This window comes from Cajanus cajan, chromosome 5 (genome assembly GCF_000230855.2).
Source record: "Cajanus cajan strain Asha chromosome 5, NIPB_CcT2T_4, whole genome shotgun sequence".
Classification (NCBI taxonomy): Eukaryota; Viridiplantae; Streptophyta; class Magnoliopsida; order Fabales; family Fabaceae; genus Cajanus; species Cajanus cajan.
The window spans coordinates 14936894-14952731 of NC_138521.1; the positions used below are offsets into that span (position 1 = coordinate 14936894).

The following is a 15838-nucleotide window of genomic DNA, read 5'->3' on the forward strand; positions in this document are numbered from 1 at the left end:
GCCCCCGCCCCGCTGAATGAAAATTGGCCTCATACCCACCCTATATCTGCGCGAGTATCCATTAAGCAGGTATCCATGAATTTCTTAAATACCCACGGATATTCACGGATATCCATGGATATTTATAAAATTTTTAAGAAATTAAAAAAATTATATTACAAATAATTTTAAGTTTATATTTTGATGTCATTGAAATATTAAAAATAAAAATTCAATGTTAATTTTAAACTTTTATTTAACGTTAATTTTGTTGAAATAATAATAAAAATTCAAGATAATCAATAACTTAAAATACATCAATCTCACAAATAAGTTAAAGTCTCATCACAAAGCTACAATAATTCAATCTCATAATTGCAAATGAAAGTAAATAACTTAAAATACATAAATCTTATTGGTCCAATAAAAGCTAGAAAATTAATTAATTATATCCAACATAATTCTATAACATGCTTAACACATGTCGGTAACTTCATCAACCTCACTTTTGTAAGAAAATAAGATGAGAGAGTGTAGTTTTAGGGTTATGTGGTACAAGGATAATTAGGATATTTAAGAAATAATATTAAACGGGTACCCGCGGGTATGGATATCATCATACCCGCCCCCGCCCCATTTATAAACGGGTAAAAAATTATTCGTCCCCATTATCTGCGGGTACCCAATTAACCTATCCATTTATTATCCGTAGCGGGTTTTATCCACAGATACCCACGGGTGCCGGTATTTTTGCCATCCCTACTTGGGAAGCAAGCTAAGGAGGAACTTGTGTTACAAGCTTCTCAAGCTTAAAGAAAATGAGAAGGAATTCGACCAAGTTAAGCAATTAGGCTAGGCGGCCAAGTTGGACTATTTTGTTCCAAACCAGTTTTTGGAAAAATGTTGATTTGGTCTAGTTAGGTTCATCCAATGGAAGTGAAACCTAACTAGATCAAATCTATGAAAAATTAGGAGCAAAATGAGTCCAATATGTAAAATTTTACCTAGGTCCAATTCTGGACCAATTACTAGTCACACCTCAAGCATTGCTAAATGTCACCCCTATTTTCCTACTGAAAAAATAGAAAATGAGTGTATCAATATACAATGATTAATAAAATGAAATAAAGTGTCTCACAAATACAAAGGCAAAAATAACCTGTACAAGAGAACTATGTACAAAATATACACAAGTAAAACTAGACCTTCTCTTTATGATAGAGAAGTCCAAGTAAAGAGTACATTGGGCTTGAGAAGCCCACTAGTCTTCAAGAAGTCCAACTCTTCTTGTATGCTCCTAGTCATAACTCTAATGATTGGGCCCTTGGCCCATGGTCTATCAAAAAATCCCCTCTAAAGAAAGAAACTCCAAGTACTTGCACCATTCACAACTCCACCACTCAACCATCCAAATCACAACCATCTGCCCCTATTCTCAAAGCCCCCAAGATCATTGTCTCTGATACTTCATCTGACTCAAACGATGCACCTCTAATTCATTGTCTCAATCGTAAATGCTCTGCCTCTAGTGTAGAAATCCTATCTAATCCTCCATCAACCACCAAACCTTTTGCCCTAGCTCTTAAACCATAACCATCACTCAAATCAACTCCTCCACCTCAATCCAAAATTGGGACAATAAATAATAACATATCGCTATTCTAATATATATATATATATATATATATATATTAAATAATTTATAATATCTAATTAATATATATAATAATATACATATAAAAATAGAAATATAACTTTATTTATACATGAAATATTTTGGATAATAAAAATTTATAGCAGTTAAACAAAATTAAAAAAAAATTAAGAAAACAAAATGTTAAAGCTTTTATATAAAACTTTTTATTACTTAAAATATTATTTGAATTATAATAATAATTAAAAATAAGGAGAAGTTAGTATAAAAGAAATAGAGAAGTAAAAAAAACTTTACCTAGACCTATTAACCAAACCAAAAGAGAAAACAAAATTTGGACCCATTTGGCCCAACTTTTTCAACTCTATTTTTTTTTTACTTCAACCCTTTAACCTTAAACTCATTAGTGTCACTACTTCCCCTCTTGAAAGAAGCAGAATATGGAGATGATCCGTTAGAGAAGACAAAGTCACCATTGCCAGAGAAGACAGATCCAACATCCATCAGAGAAGAAGACAAATTTATAGAGATCTATCAAAGAAGAAGATAGATTTGTGGAGATCTGCCAGAGAAGACAAATCTTCTAGAGAAAAAGAAAAACATGTTGATATCAGTAGGAGAATAAGATAGATTTATAGGATATCCACCAAAAGAAGTACGAGAAAATTTGTCGCCACTCATGATCTCATCGCCATGCTTTCTTGCTTTCACAGTCGCTCCTTTAAAGCACTCCACAACAAGTTTTGTAATGCATTGGAGTCGCTCCACTCCATCGTACCACGATAGCAATCGTTACAACTACTACTAGTGGCTATTATATGCTTGAAAAAATATCAACAAGTCTCTTAGCATTGTGGTCGAAGACCTGTGTCATGATATTTAATAATTTCAATTTATCCCTTACTTATATCAATTTTAAATATTTATTTTTACTATTTTTCTATTTTGGATAATTTGAAATTTAATATTATTCTAATGTTAATTAATTTATTATTATTTGTATTTTTTAATAATGCTTAGGGTATTACTAATTTTTATTATTATAATAATAATTTTATTATATAAAATTATAATTATATGATTATGTAAAATAATCTTACTACTATATATCAATTTAATTCATAATTCTAGTAAAAGTCAGATGAGTTTGTTATTTATTACAGATAAAAATAATGATGGTAAATTTTACGTGGTCTAAATTTTTCACATATTACTAAAGTATATTGCATTGACGTGAGTCAAATGTTAAACATCCTATATTTTTGAAAAATATTAAATTTGTAAAAAGATTTTTTTTTTGAAAATAAGTTCTTTTAAGTTAAAAATGGAAATTTATAATTATTTCTCAATATTTTTTTTCTTTTAAACTAATTTACTACTTATTTATTTATTTTTTTGAGAAATTTTAATGTATTAATTTGTATAATTTTATGACTTAATTCTAAATAATTTAAACAAATTAAAAAAGCTTAACAAAATTAGTTGTGGATTAAATTAAGCCTAAAATGTTATTATATTTAAAATTAAAAATATTTATATTATATCATTTTTATTTTTTAAATTATATCATTTTACTTTAATAAAATAAGATATATATTTAATTAACTAATATTGTACTATTATGATACAAAGATTAAAAAAAAAAAGATATTTTTGAAAATTTAATAATTATGTGATTTAGTACATTTTTTTCTCTCATGAGATCAATATAATATATATTTTTTGTTACATTACTACTTTGAGTTATTTTTTTTATTACACAAACAAGTCTTATTCTTAATTGATTATGTTTCCTAACTGAAGACACAAGTTAAATAGTATTATGTGTGAGTTAAATAGAGGTCTTTTGCCGGATGGAGGTCAAGCATGAATTTTTTCACGCTAGACATGAGAGACTCAATGACTTTCTACATCATCCATGCTAGGCGTAGGTATAGTTAAAAATTTAATCAACCTAATATTTTAAACATGTACTTAAAGGAGATAACGAGTATAAGATAATTAAAAAATTAATTAAATAATTGTAAAAATAAAAATGATAGTATTTATTAAAAAAGTCAAAAAGTAGTAAGCTCATTCCAACTTTTCTCACCTTGTTGAATTGGTACCAAAACTGACTAAAATGTACCATGCCAAAGTCTTACTTACATATTCTAAGAGTATATAACAAAATAAAGCACCATGTCACAAACATGTAAAAAGTATTAAATAAAAAAAATGACAATCAAGTGATCAAGTACTAAAAATGATAATTTATTTTTTATTTATTAATTATTATAAATACATAAATTCATATATCATATAGGCCAGTATATCTTATTACGAGCATTACAATTAATTACCAAAAGGATTGGAACAATTGATATATGAAGTTCCATCTGCCACTAGACAAAGTCTTATTTCTTGAAGATATTGGACTTTATTTAAATCATTATAACAAGAAAGTTGGGGATGACTTTTAGTAACTCCATATATTGTATTGACAATGAATTTTGGAACATAATTGTTGATTTTGCAAGAATGACCTTTAGATTACTCCTTCCTTTGATATTTAGTGCTAGTCGAAAATAATCAAGTTGTGAAATATTATTTTCAAAACATGTTCAATGCTTTTTCCACTCAAGATTCCAAAATTTATTATCATCCCCAGATAAATTTGGCCAGTCCAACTGGAGTCTAGATCCAAATCGTTTTATGACCTGTAGAAATAAAATAAAAAAAATTGTATGAGTTAAAGAAATAACAATAAAAAAAAATTATTTTTATTCTAAACACGAAAATGTTACTTCTTCCCATATTTTATATAAGAAAGAAATGATGGTGTAATTATACAATGTAAACTCATACATTGTTCTATGGAAGTAATTATTATATATATACACAATATAAACTTACTTGCTGATTTACGAATTGATTGTTCGAGGGACAAGGATTTGGTTGAGAAGAAATGGATGTATTGGATGGCCATAATCCATGGATAGTGAATCTCAATGGTATCGGCTTTTTGCATGTTTTACTTCCAAATTGAATTTGAAAGTTACAATAACTTTTAGGCCATTGTTGGGCCAACTTTAAATAATCATAACTTGAATATGAATATTGAATGTTCAACAACAGAAGAAGAGAAAGAATTATAAGAGTCATAGCATGAGTAGCTAACCAAAGTGTGTTTCAAGAGAATGAATAATAAGAAATTAAGGAGAACACCTAGTGTTATTTATACTAGGCTGAAGGGTGCCAAACTTTTAATAGAAGTAGACTTTATCTCCAAGCCTTCAGAGAGGTTGAGTCATTTGATTAACACAAAAATACTGCAAAAAAATGCCACCAATATTTATTGGACAAATTTAATAAGATAAAATTCAACATTTTATTTTAAAAATTTTGGCTCCATATATAAGATAAACTCCAAATTTGGAAAAGGGGTGATAGTAGGCAGGATTCAATAATGCAATGTCCACTCCAAATTTGAAAAAAAGGATGAAAGTATATAAGATTCAATAATGGAATGAGATGATCTCATCCTTTTCCATCACCTCTGCCATTCCTCACTTTTATAAACCAAACAGATTTTTTTTTTTCTATTAGCCAAGCAATTTTATTGAGGTATCCTAATCAATAGGGTACCAAACCTGAATTGCCAACCAAGCCAAAGCTACAAAGAATTGATGTACCCAATTCTCCTTAAGTATGAAGATTTAGCATTTTGGATCAACTTTATTGACTTAATTGAGATCCATTACTGCGTTTAGTCAGCATTAAAAGTTAGTTAGGGAACATGGCTCTGTAGGATAATGCTTTGGACTGACGGTGACCCCAGAAACTATTGGATTTAAAATATTCATTACCATATTTTCATTGCAGGCTTGTTGGTTTTGCTTCTAATTTTCAAAAATGTTATATGTTAAATTAAAATAATGAAAATATATAACAATATATGCGCACATACGTCGTCTTATAATTAATGCCACATTATTTTCATAAAGATGAATAAAATTTGTTCTTATTTAGTTCAAAGTTTAATAATAAAATAATCTTTTAAAGCAAAGAAATAGATATCTAACCAATAATACCGCATACTTGTAGTAATGTAAATTCTTTTAAACAATTATTTTCAGTAATGCCTTTAATTATCTTTAATAATGCAAAATTTTTAAAACATATTCTTTATTAGCGAATCCAAAGCAGTTCTAACAGTTCAAAATTAGCTAAAGATAACTGAAGTCATAAATAAAAGAATATCAAACACACTATGGACACAACAAAAACAAAATTGAAAATTGCTACATGGAGATATACATGAATAGGATCAAAATTGCTATATGCGCACATAGTATTGTTTCTAAATGCAAGTATAAGATAAGACTATACTTGTTGTCATCCTAACAGATACACATTTTAGAGGTTAAATTTTTAATATATAAAACTAAATTTAATACATAATAAATACACTATATATATTGTATATTTAAATTATATATTATTTATTTAAATTTAAATATACAAATAAATAGTACGGAGTACTATATTTAAATATATAAATTATATTTAAAATTTGTATAAAAAGATATTGTTACACATAAATTATATTTTCAATTTAAGATAAATATTTAATATGCAACATGATATTTTTTTAACTATTAATAACCTACTAGTGTTTTAGTATGCATAATACTGAAGTTAAATATTTATTATATCTAACTAAAATTTAAAATAAATTTAGTATGTCTAATGCTTAAAATACTATATTTACAGATAAATTATATTTAAATTTCAAATAAATATATTTTTAAATATATATAATTATATTTTAAATTATTTTATTGTAACAAGGATCCTTAATTTTGGTAAATTTCGCTCTATTAGATCCTTTTGATTTATTCCAGTAGCTTCAACCCCATCAATTTAGAATCGACCTTACAACCATTACAACAAAATAGTCATACAGTGACACACACCCTATAGTGACATTATATATGTCACTAAAAATTACTTTTACCCACACAATAACTACAATATATGTTGGTATATTATTAAAAAGTGTGGCTATAGACTATAGTGACACACAAAATATGTTGTTAAATCTCATTCAAAATCAACACTAAAATTGTGTGTAACTAACTATATGTCAAATAGACATATACTTACATATATTGTACTTATAGTGACACTTTTTGTATATGACTACATGTAACATTTCTTGTAGTGAACTAGCAACAAAAGCATCTTTCAAGACTTTGATACTCAAGTCACCTACTCTTTCAGTGTAAAGAATGTCATTTTCTACAACTGAGCAGCCTAAACCTGTCTCTCCCATAACATGTTTAACAACCCTAATAGCTCTGAAAATGGCAACATCAACAAATAAGGTGTGGAGAAGGAATGCTCTTCTATCATGAATTTGTCTTTCTTCTACTGTCTTGCTAGGCATAGATGCAATAAATGAAAACTCATCAGCCAAAGGAATCAAATCAAACTCCCCATCCATTCCTAGGCCACCTCCATTTCCTCCCCAACTTTCATCCTCCATGGGAAGGGGAGGGAAAACTGCAAGTGACTGCACTGCAATAGGAGGAACAAGTCGTGTGTTCTCTCTGAAGCCATAAGGTAGATTCCCAAACTGAAGAGACAAAAGGAAATGGGAAACAACAGAGCACAAGTAAGCATAAGAAAAATAGTTACTGAATTGTTCTACAGTTCTTTTCTTTCACTAGTTATAGCTAGCAAGTTAGATATTATTACGTTCCATACCTTATTACGTTCTGAAAATGCTTTCAAGGGATCATCATAAGCCTAAAATTTGTAAAACTCAACGAAGTTAGAAATATCCTAGACCCTATCAAAGTAAACAATCTTCTCTATCTCTCAGCAAAATTTCAGGACAATCCGAACTATATATTTTTGCCAAATGACCAAAATATTCTTAAAAAAAATTTTAGCTCATAGTAACATCCAACAAATTCAACTTAACATATGTACCTACATATATGTAATACCAATATGTAATACAAGGATGTAATGCAATGTAAAAATATAGTAACTATTGACAGAAAACAACAAAAACAGCAAATTCAGCAACTAAATACAGAAAAAATAGATACAACAATAGAATTACAGAAAAAAAAAAAAAACAGATACAACAACTATATAAGTGCCTATTGAAAAGTTTTCTCCAAATTAGAATGTACTTAATTTAGTTCTAAGCAAGTTTTCAACTATAATCAATTTTTAAAACTGATTTTGTATCAAAAATCCAGTTCTACAGATTTTATCTTAAAATGGATTTGGGAATAAAACGTAATCTATTTTAAATATTATTAATACATGTGATTTTAAAGCATATGTCGTACTATATAGATGAGATAATGAGAACTGACGCAGAATTATTTATGATTTCTTAATATATTAAATAAGAAAATAATATTAATAATTCTCATGATAATTTTAAAAATAATTTTAATAAAAAATATATTTAATAATTTTAATTAATATCTTGAAAAACCTTTAATGATAAAAAAAAAAAAAGAGATAACATGGTCATTAACTTGTTCCTAAGAGAGAGAGGAAGCATTATGAAGTAATTAACATTTTATAAAATCTATATCCATATTCACTATTGGTACCGATTACCATTAATCTTATTTTTGTAAGAAAAACAGGCTAGATGATCCTATTAGGTAGTGAGTACGGCATATGTATTATGTAAGCAGAGAGAGGAGGAGTGATGCACCTGATATGTCTAGGGTAGAAAAACAGCCTAACTAAGTGTCAATCTGGAAGTACTAAAGGAGAGACCACATGAGAGAGTTGGTTATGTGGAGAAAGAATTTTAGTATAGGAAATCATGGTGGGGGATGGAATTTTGGAACCAGGACCATAGGAAAGACTAGGCCTCTAGAAAGTTTGTTCATCTTCCTATTTTTGTGTTGTAAACACCTTACACCTTCTATACCCATGACCTGAATTTCTTTGTTCATCTTCCTATTATTGTTATTATTATTATTATTACTAGCGGGGCCGAGGCACTTCGTGCCTCTATATGAATTTTATCTCTAACTTTAAAATAACGCACGGATTGAATGAATTAATTCTTGACATATAATTTTATAAATAATTTTACACAATATAATATGATAAATTCAATCATTGTTCATTGATGAAGTGCATAATAATGAAAACATGATAGAAGGCCAGTTCATATAAAATAAAAATTCATGTTCTACATAGTTATATTTGCAATAATGGAATAAAATAATATATATAATAATCAAATGCAATTTTTCCATCATAAATTTTTTTTAATAGGAAGATCGAATAATGAATTCGCTTCAGGACGATTTATAGCTTCCCTGCAAATTATGAACAAAATTAACGAAATTAAATATCAATAAATAATAAACAACATTTTAAATAAAGAATAAATAAATTGCATAATGTCATACCTTTCGAGAATAAATTTTAATTCTTTATAAAATACATCGTCCATAATTTCTTTAACTTTAAAAAACTGCATAAACAAATAATATAGTGTCAAGTATCAATATTTGAGATTTAATATTTGATGTAAATTTTTATAGGTTACGAAAAAAATTACCACAACCTCAAAAATGGAGATATCTTGTTTTGCATGAAAGTTATTAATATGACAGATATTAGTCGATCTTGCATTTTCAAGTGTCCTATTATTGTAAAAAATATGAGTTAGAATTTATTTAAATTAGCTAATAATACAACTATATTTTTATATATATGAAATTATCACATATAAACTATTTTTAGAACCATATTATTATATTACCTTTCTAATTTTTTAGACAACAATTCTTTTTTCACCATTTTCCAAAGTTGGGTTTTATCTACTATTACTGTAGAACTCCACCCAATAGAATATACTTTTAAACGATGAACCTGTCACAAAGAAAATTCAATTTAAATAGATAAGCAATAACAAAATATGAAGTCTAACCATGAATTAAATTGAACCTTGTTGTCAATGAGAGAAATTGTTGAGAGTGAATCATTGTCCTTCCAAATATTCCATAATTTTTCAAAGTCATCCTCCTAGTAAATATAAGTAATATAATGAAAAATAGATGATAATAAAGTTTCATAATAAAAAAGTGAATAAATATGTTATCACTTACCTGTTTGTCAAAATACATATTCAAATTCTTTCTATTGATCTCTTCATATAACTGGAGGATCTCCTTGAATCTTAATTTGACTGTAGAAAAAAAAATAAAAGAAACAAATTTTAGTTTTTGTATATCAGTATCAAGTATTAATCTAAATCCATCATAGTTATAAATTAAAAGGGGCAACACTTGATTTTGAGATAACAAAATTTCTTTAAAAACAATATTTTTCGTAAAGTTTCCATCATTTCCTTCAAGTTTTCCTTCTTTAATAAGAATTTTCGTTGAAGCTTGAGAAACACCTCTTGACAAAGCAACATATAATTGACCATGACCAAAAACATGTCGCGGAATATAAATTCTAACATTGGGTATTGTTTGTCCCTGTGACTTATTTATGGTAATTGCAAAACTTAGTTTCACAGGAAATTGCTTCCTAATAAGTACAAAGGGAAGTCCTGCACTTTCTGTTGTCTTATGTTTAATCCTGGGCAAAAAATATCTCTTTCCAGCATTATGACCTGTTAGGATTTCAACATCCAACATATTCATAAAGAAGCCACGGCATAATAACTTTGTTCCATTATATAAGCCAGCTTTAGGATCTATGTTTCGCAACAACATCAACGGTGCACCTTTTTTAACCTTCAGATTATGTGGTGGGAAACCACTTGGAGTAATAGAGTGCAAGTATTCTTGTTGATATAAGTTGTGTGTGTCCCCTTCAACCTCATCAAATGATAACAAATGCCGTTTTTCTCCTAGGAATTGGTTGATGATAATGTCATTAAGCTTTTGAACATCCTCATTTTTTGGTGTTAGTATGGCTCTTTTTACCATATAAGAAGCATCCCATGTATGAGATTCTAAATGTGGAAATGTGTCACGAATAAGTTTTTGCATTGAATTTTCCCCTTCCCATGTTATTTCAATTTGATGGGGAACTTTGACCATATCATCCAATTTGGTAGGTTCATTACCATCTCCAATGCGCATTAGATATTCTGCAAAATGAGGATCTTGTAATGATCGCATGTTTTGTCTCAAATGTAAAACCTTTGTGATAGGCCATAAATGAGACTTAACAATACATGCATATATCATTTGTGCCTTAGTACCCTTTGGAACAACAGGAAGCACCTGACGAAAATCCCCTCCCAATATCATGATTTTACCACCAAATGGAGCATTACAATCTAGAATGTCCTTTAATGATCTGTCTAATGCTTCCAGAGCATATCTATTTGTCATGGGTGCTTCATCCCAAATGATTGCTGTGGTTTCTCTAATTAGTTTCGCAAGATCAGACTGTTTACTTATAGAAAAAAATGAATCTTCCTCTACATTGATTGGTATCTTAAATCTAGAATGTGCAGTTCGACCACCAGGTAATAGTGTGGCAACTATACCAGAAGAGGCAGTTGCTAAAATAATTTGTCCCTTGCTTCTCACATTTGCAATTAAAGTGCGATAAAGGAATGTTTTACCTGTTCCTCCTGGTCCATCCACAAAGAAAACTTGACTTTGTTTATTGTTGATAACATCCATAATTGCATTGAATGCAATTAACTGATCATTATTTAATTTAATCACAGATTCTACATCTTCATTATCTACCTGGATGAATAACTCCTCTTGTATGACCCTTGGCATCAAAGAAGTATAAGTATTCTCCATTGTTATTGTTGGCAAATTATAATCTGTGATTTGTTTTCCATGTTGAATCAAAAGGTCATTCAAATCCTTTAATAACATGTTAATGAAATTTGTTGACACAGCAATGCTTGTTGAAGGATAGTCTTCCATCATGTAGGTGTAAAAATCATCCCAAAGTTGTCTAACATTGGTTGGTTCACAAAAGATTAATATAGTTACAAACAAACTCCTTAAAGCATAAAGCATTTGTAGACTTGATGCTTCAACTAAGCATTTGTGAATACTATTATCACTTTCTAAAAAGCCCCGATGCTCAGCCGCTTTCTTGAATGTGTTAAAACATGTTCCATTTGGTGAAAGAATATCATCCCAACTCATTGGACCTTTTAAATGAGATAATAGAACGCGTAGGTAGAATTTTTCACCTTCTGAAGGAGATACTGTATAAATCCTACCAATGACTTTCTTTGGTGACCTTCTTTGATACCATTCCTTATCCCCCCTATGCCAACAATAATGTTCTGGAATCTCTCTGTACAAATAACCCCTTGAATTTGGATCTCTGCGATTTAGGGCAAATAATTGTGTCAACATTGTTTTGGAGTTATGGTCATTGTTTAGAACATCAGTGATTCTTTGATGATTATAAAATCGCACTTGCTGGCGATTAGGTAAGTGAATTTGTAATCTTTCAATAGATGGATATATTCGATAAAGAGTAAATCTAAATATCTTCCACAAAGCTTCTGGAGCACAAATCCATCTTGCATCAATATATTGTTGAACCTCATCTAAATTTGAACCTCTACAAACCTCCATTGATATTCGATCTGGACCTTTGTAGACATATTTATATAAATACTTAATACTTTTGATGTTACTGCATACTTCCACATTTATATGACAGTTGTACTTTAAGAGTAACCAAGGGTTATAAGGAACCACCCATCTGTTATCAATAGTGACATTTCTATTAACAGATACTGGTTGGTTAAATCGTCTTCTATATTGTGGGTATGAATCATGACCTTGGCGTGTCTCTTGGTAAAATTGTTTTGGATACATTTTCTTGCACTGACCATTCTTCATACATGGAGAATTGGGATTCAAAGTTCCGCAAGGCCCATGAATCATGTGTTTAAGTACAACCTCATGCAATTGTGGTTCATCTTCAAATTTAGGTATTTCTGCCCTCACAACACTATCATATTCTTCAGGGTCACGTAATTTGTCATTACTTTCTAAGATCAACAACATATGTACATGTGACAGTCCATGCTTTTGAAATTCTGTCACATACATGTAACATTTTACCTTTCCAAGGACCCCTTTATTAATCACATCTTCCTTCAATTGCTCAAATTTTGATCGAAATATTCTTGTCAGCAAGTCTGGACGATCTTGTGGTGTTTGATGAGGGCCTAGTTGAGATGATATTTCGCTCCAAGAAGGATTACATGTCATTGTGAGAAAAATGTCTGGTTTACCATCATTAAGCACAATAGTCATTCCATCTTCATAACGTTGTGTCAAGTCACAACGACTACCAATAAATGATGATGGTAATATTGTTCGTTGACCGATATTTTCTACAATAATAATTTTAATTTATTATTGTTGGTAAATTAAAATGAAAAATATTGAAATAAATATGACATTCATAAATATTGTGTGGATTACCTCCAATAGTTTCTCCTTCATGTAAAGCATCTTGCAAACCTTGGTATACTTCAGCACGAATATTATTTTGATTGTTTCGAATCCACCTTAACCTCCCTGATTCAATTTTCACATAGTTGTCTATAACATATTGTTGTAAAAGTCTACCAGACTTTAACAATGTAGATTGATCATCTGGACGAATCTACAACACAGGTATTAGTTAACACTTAATAATTTAATTTTTACATATATTTTGATAGTATATAGGAAAAATACCTGAAGGATGTAACTATAATATTCTCGACATGAGATATTTTGTCCATTATCATTTTTGGTGTTGAAATCCCAACCATATGTCCCAAAAGGTAACAGTAAAGGATATTGCAGTGGATCATAATAGCCTACTGTTTCTTGAATGTTCACCAAATTACCATCATGACTGAGCAATTTGATATCTCTTCCACGTGACATTGATTTTGTATCTCCACCAACAATAATTGCGGCAACTTGTGAAGCGGTTGGAAGATGATATTGTGGTTGATTATCAGGACGTTCTTTAATAAGTAGACTACATTCGTGAACATTTGATCGTAGTGCAAGTTGTTTAAATACATGCACAAAAGGATTGCACTGATGTAGTATTTGTTGCAACTTAGAAACTATGGATTGATGTAGTTGAGGGTTTTCAAGCATTCTATTTTGTAATTCATGATCTGTGTCATAGATGTACAATTGCAAGAATCATGGCCTACAACCCTCATTTGGATAGAATCCTCCAATGTTGTGATATATTGAACCTTGAGCACGAAAACTATATATACCACATCCATTTGGTCCAACATTTTTATTAAGATGAACACCAAGTGAAGTGAATGAAAGTACATGGTTGTAACTTCTAATATGTTTTCTAAAATGTTTCCCTTCAGATGTAGAGTTCAGAAAAATATCAAGCAACTATTTAGGAGCATTAATTAGTGTAAAATTAACTTTTCCACCAGAGCAGCACATATCTTTTGATTCATGATAAAATAGTTGTGCTTGACATCGTCTACATGTACTTGGACTTGGTAATTGAGGATTAGTCATTCTCATTGTATTTTGGAAATTTCGAGCACTATTATGTGCTCGTAAGAATTGAGATGGCAATTCTGCGTTATTTAAGAAAGTGATAATGGATTTTAATAAAAGTAAAAAAAATATATATACGTGTGTGTGCGCGCGCGTGTGGGTGCATGTATAATATATGGTAATTATTAATAATAAATAAAAATAATAAAAAAATAATACGGGTCATAAAGAAATTGTGTGTACCTTGAATCGTTGGTTCTATAGTATTCCCATTTTGCATTTCCACTTCCATGAGATCTGTATTATTGTAAAACAAAAAAATAACATTCATAAATTGTAAATTTGTTTATGATATGTTAAGTGAATTAAATGTTTGAATGTATATGATAGTTTGTCATAATTGTATTTAATTTTCACTAACCATTAACATTGTTATTAATATGTATATTACTCGGGCCTGCTTCATTGTCATTTGTTCCTTGAAATCTTGTTGGATGATCTGCATGATTATAAAATATGAAAGAAAAAAAAAGTAAATGTGTCAATACAAAATTTTTAATGAATTTATTAAAATAAATAAATAAATATAAAATTTAAATAGATAATTTAACCTAATTTTTTGTCTTTCTAAAAGAAATAAACAATTATGAATATATTTGAAATTCATGATGACTAACCATGAATTATGTGATCAGTATTTCTGATACTCGGTCGTGCTTCATTGTCATTTGTTCCTTGAAACCCTATTGAAGAAAATTTAAATTGTAAATGTTTAGTAAAAAATAATAATAACTTTACCAAAAAGAAAAAATATTTTTGAAAAAATATATTAAAAACACTATACATAACTAACCATGACCAACGTGACCAATATTTGAAAAATTTGCATTTGTTTGAATGTTACCTATTCTTTGAAACGTAGTAGACCGAGCTATTTGTCGTACATATGTCAGTCTTCTTCTGCTGTTTGAATTTGCATTTGTTGAATGTTGAAAGGTTATGTTTGGCAAATTATTTAACATCTCTGTGGTTGTACACATGTGTGAATTAGTTGGATGAGTTGTTGAAGATGATGTGTGTACTTCATTTTGTTGTTGTCTCCTTTGTTGGTAATTTATACGTCGCCTAGACAATTGTTGTTGTCTTTGATCCATGTTCATTCGATTTCTTCTATTTCTATAGTTTTGTCTCCATCTTTCTTGTTGTTGTTCTTGTTGTTGACCATTTGAATTTGGCATATTGTTATATAGATATCTGTCAAATAGCATTTGTGGACAATTATATATTGAATTGTTATTAAGAAATATATAAATAAATGTAATAATCACTATTATTAAATTTTAAATAAATGGTGAAACTATTAATTTGTTAAAGAGACAAAGTATGGGTTCCCATATAGTACAAAATAAGTACAATACTAATTTTAAATTTGAAGATAAACTTCATATAGGGTCATGAATTGGTTAGGCACTACAAATATATATATATATATATATATATAGTTATAGATATATATATATATATATATATTATTAGAAATAAAATATATTAAACTGAAATAAAAGTATGACTATAAAGAGTTGAAAAGTAATAAATTAATTCAATTACGTTAACAAAAATAGTAAAAAACTACCAAATAAATAAGCAACGGTTGTTATGATATTAACAGCAAAAGTTGAGAAAT

At 28.9% G+C, this 15838-nt stretch overlaps 1 protein-coding gene across 1 annotated transcript; it reads right to left on the bottom strand.

Moving 5' to 3' along the window:
- Positions 1–2008: 2008 nt before the first annotated feature.
- Positions 2009–15176, bottom strand: LOC109787689 (uncharacterized). Its single transcript, XM_083074277.1, has 15 exons — positions 15008–15176; positions 14832–14897; positions 14576–14653; positions 14398–14451; positions 13363–13799; positions 13105–13288; positions 10071–13013; positions 9778–9857; positions 9617–9694; positions 9432–9541; positions 9228–9312; positions 9111–9140; positions 7385–7426; positions 6891–7253; positions 2009–2164 (listed from the first exon to the last, which is right to left on the bottom strand). The coding sequence occupies exons 1-15, from the start codon at positions 15174–15176 to the stop codon at positions 2009–2011; spliced, it is 4875 nt and encodes a 1624-aa protein (XP_082930403.1).
- Between the last annotated feature and the right edge of the window lie 662 nt (positions 15177–15838).

Bases quoted from the DNA above. Each gene is read 5' to 3' on its own strand.
- LOC109787689 (XM_083074277.1), bottom strand. From the start codon at position 15,176: ATGTTAAATAATTTGCCAAACATAACCTTTCAACATTCAACAAATGCA. The intron at 13,800-14,397 runs GTACACACAATT...TCTATGACACAG, and splicing joins TATAGAACCAACGATTCAAG to ATCATGAATTACAAAATAGA. The intron at 9,542-9,616 runs GTTCAATTTAAT...TCTTTGTGACAG, and splicing joins TTTCTCTCATTGACAACAAG to GTTCATCGTTTAAAAGTATA.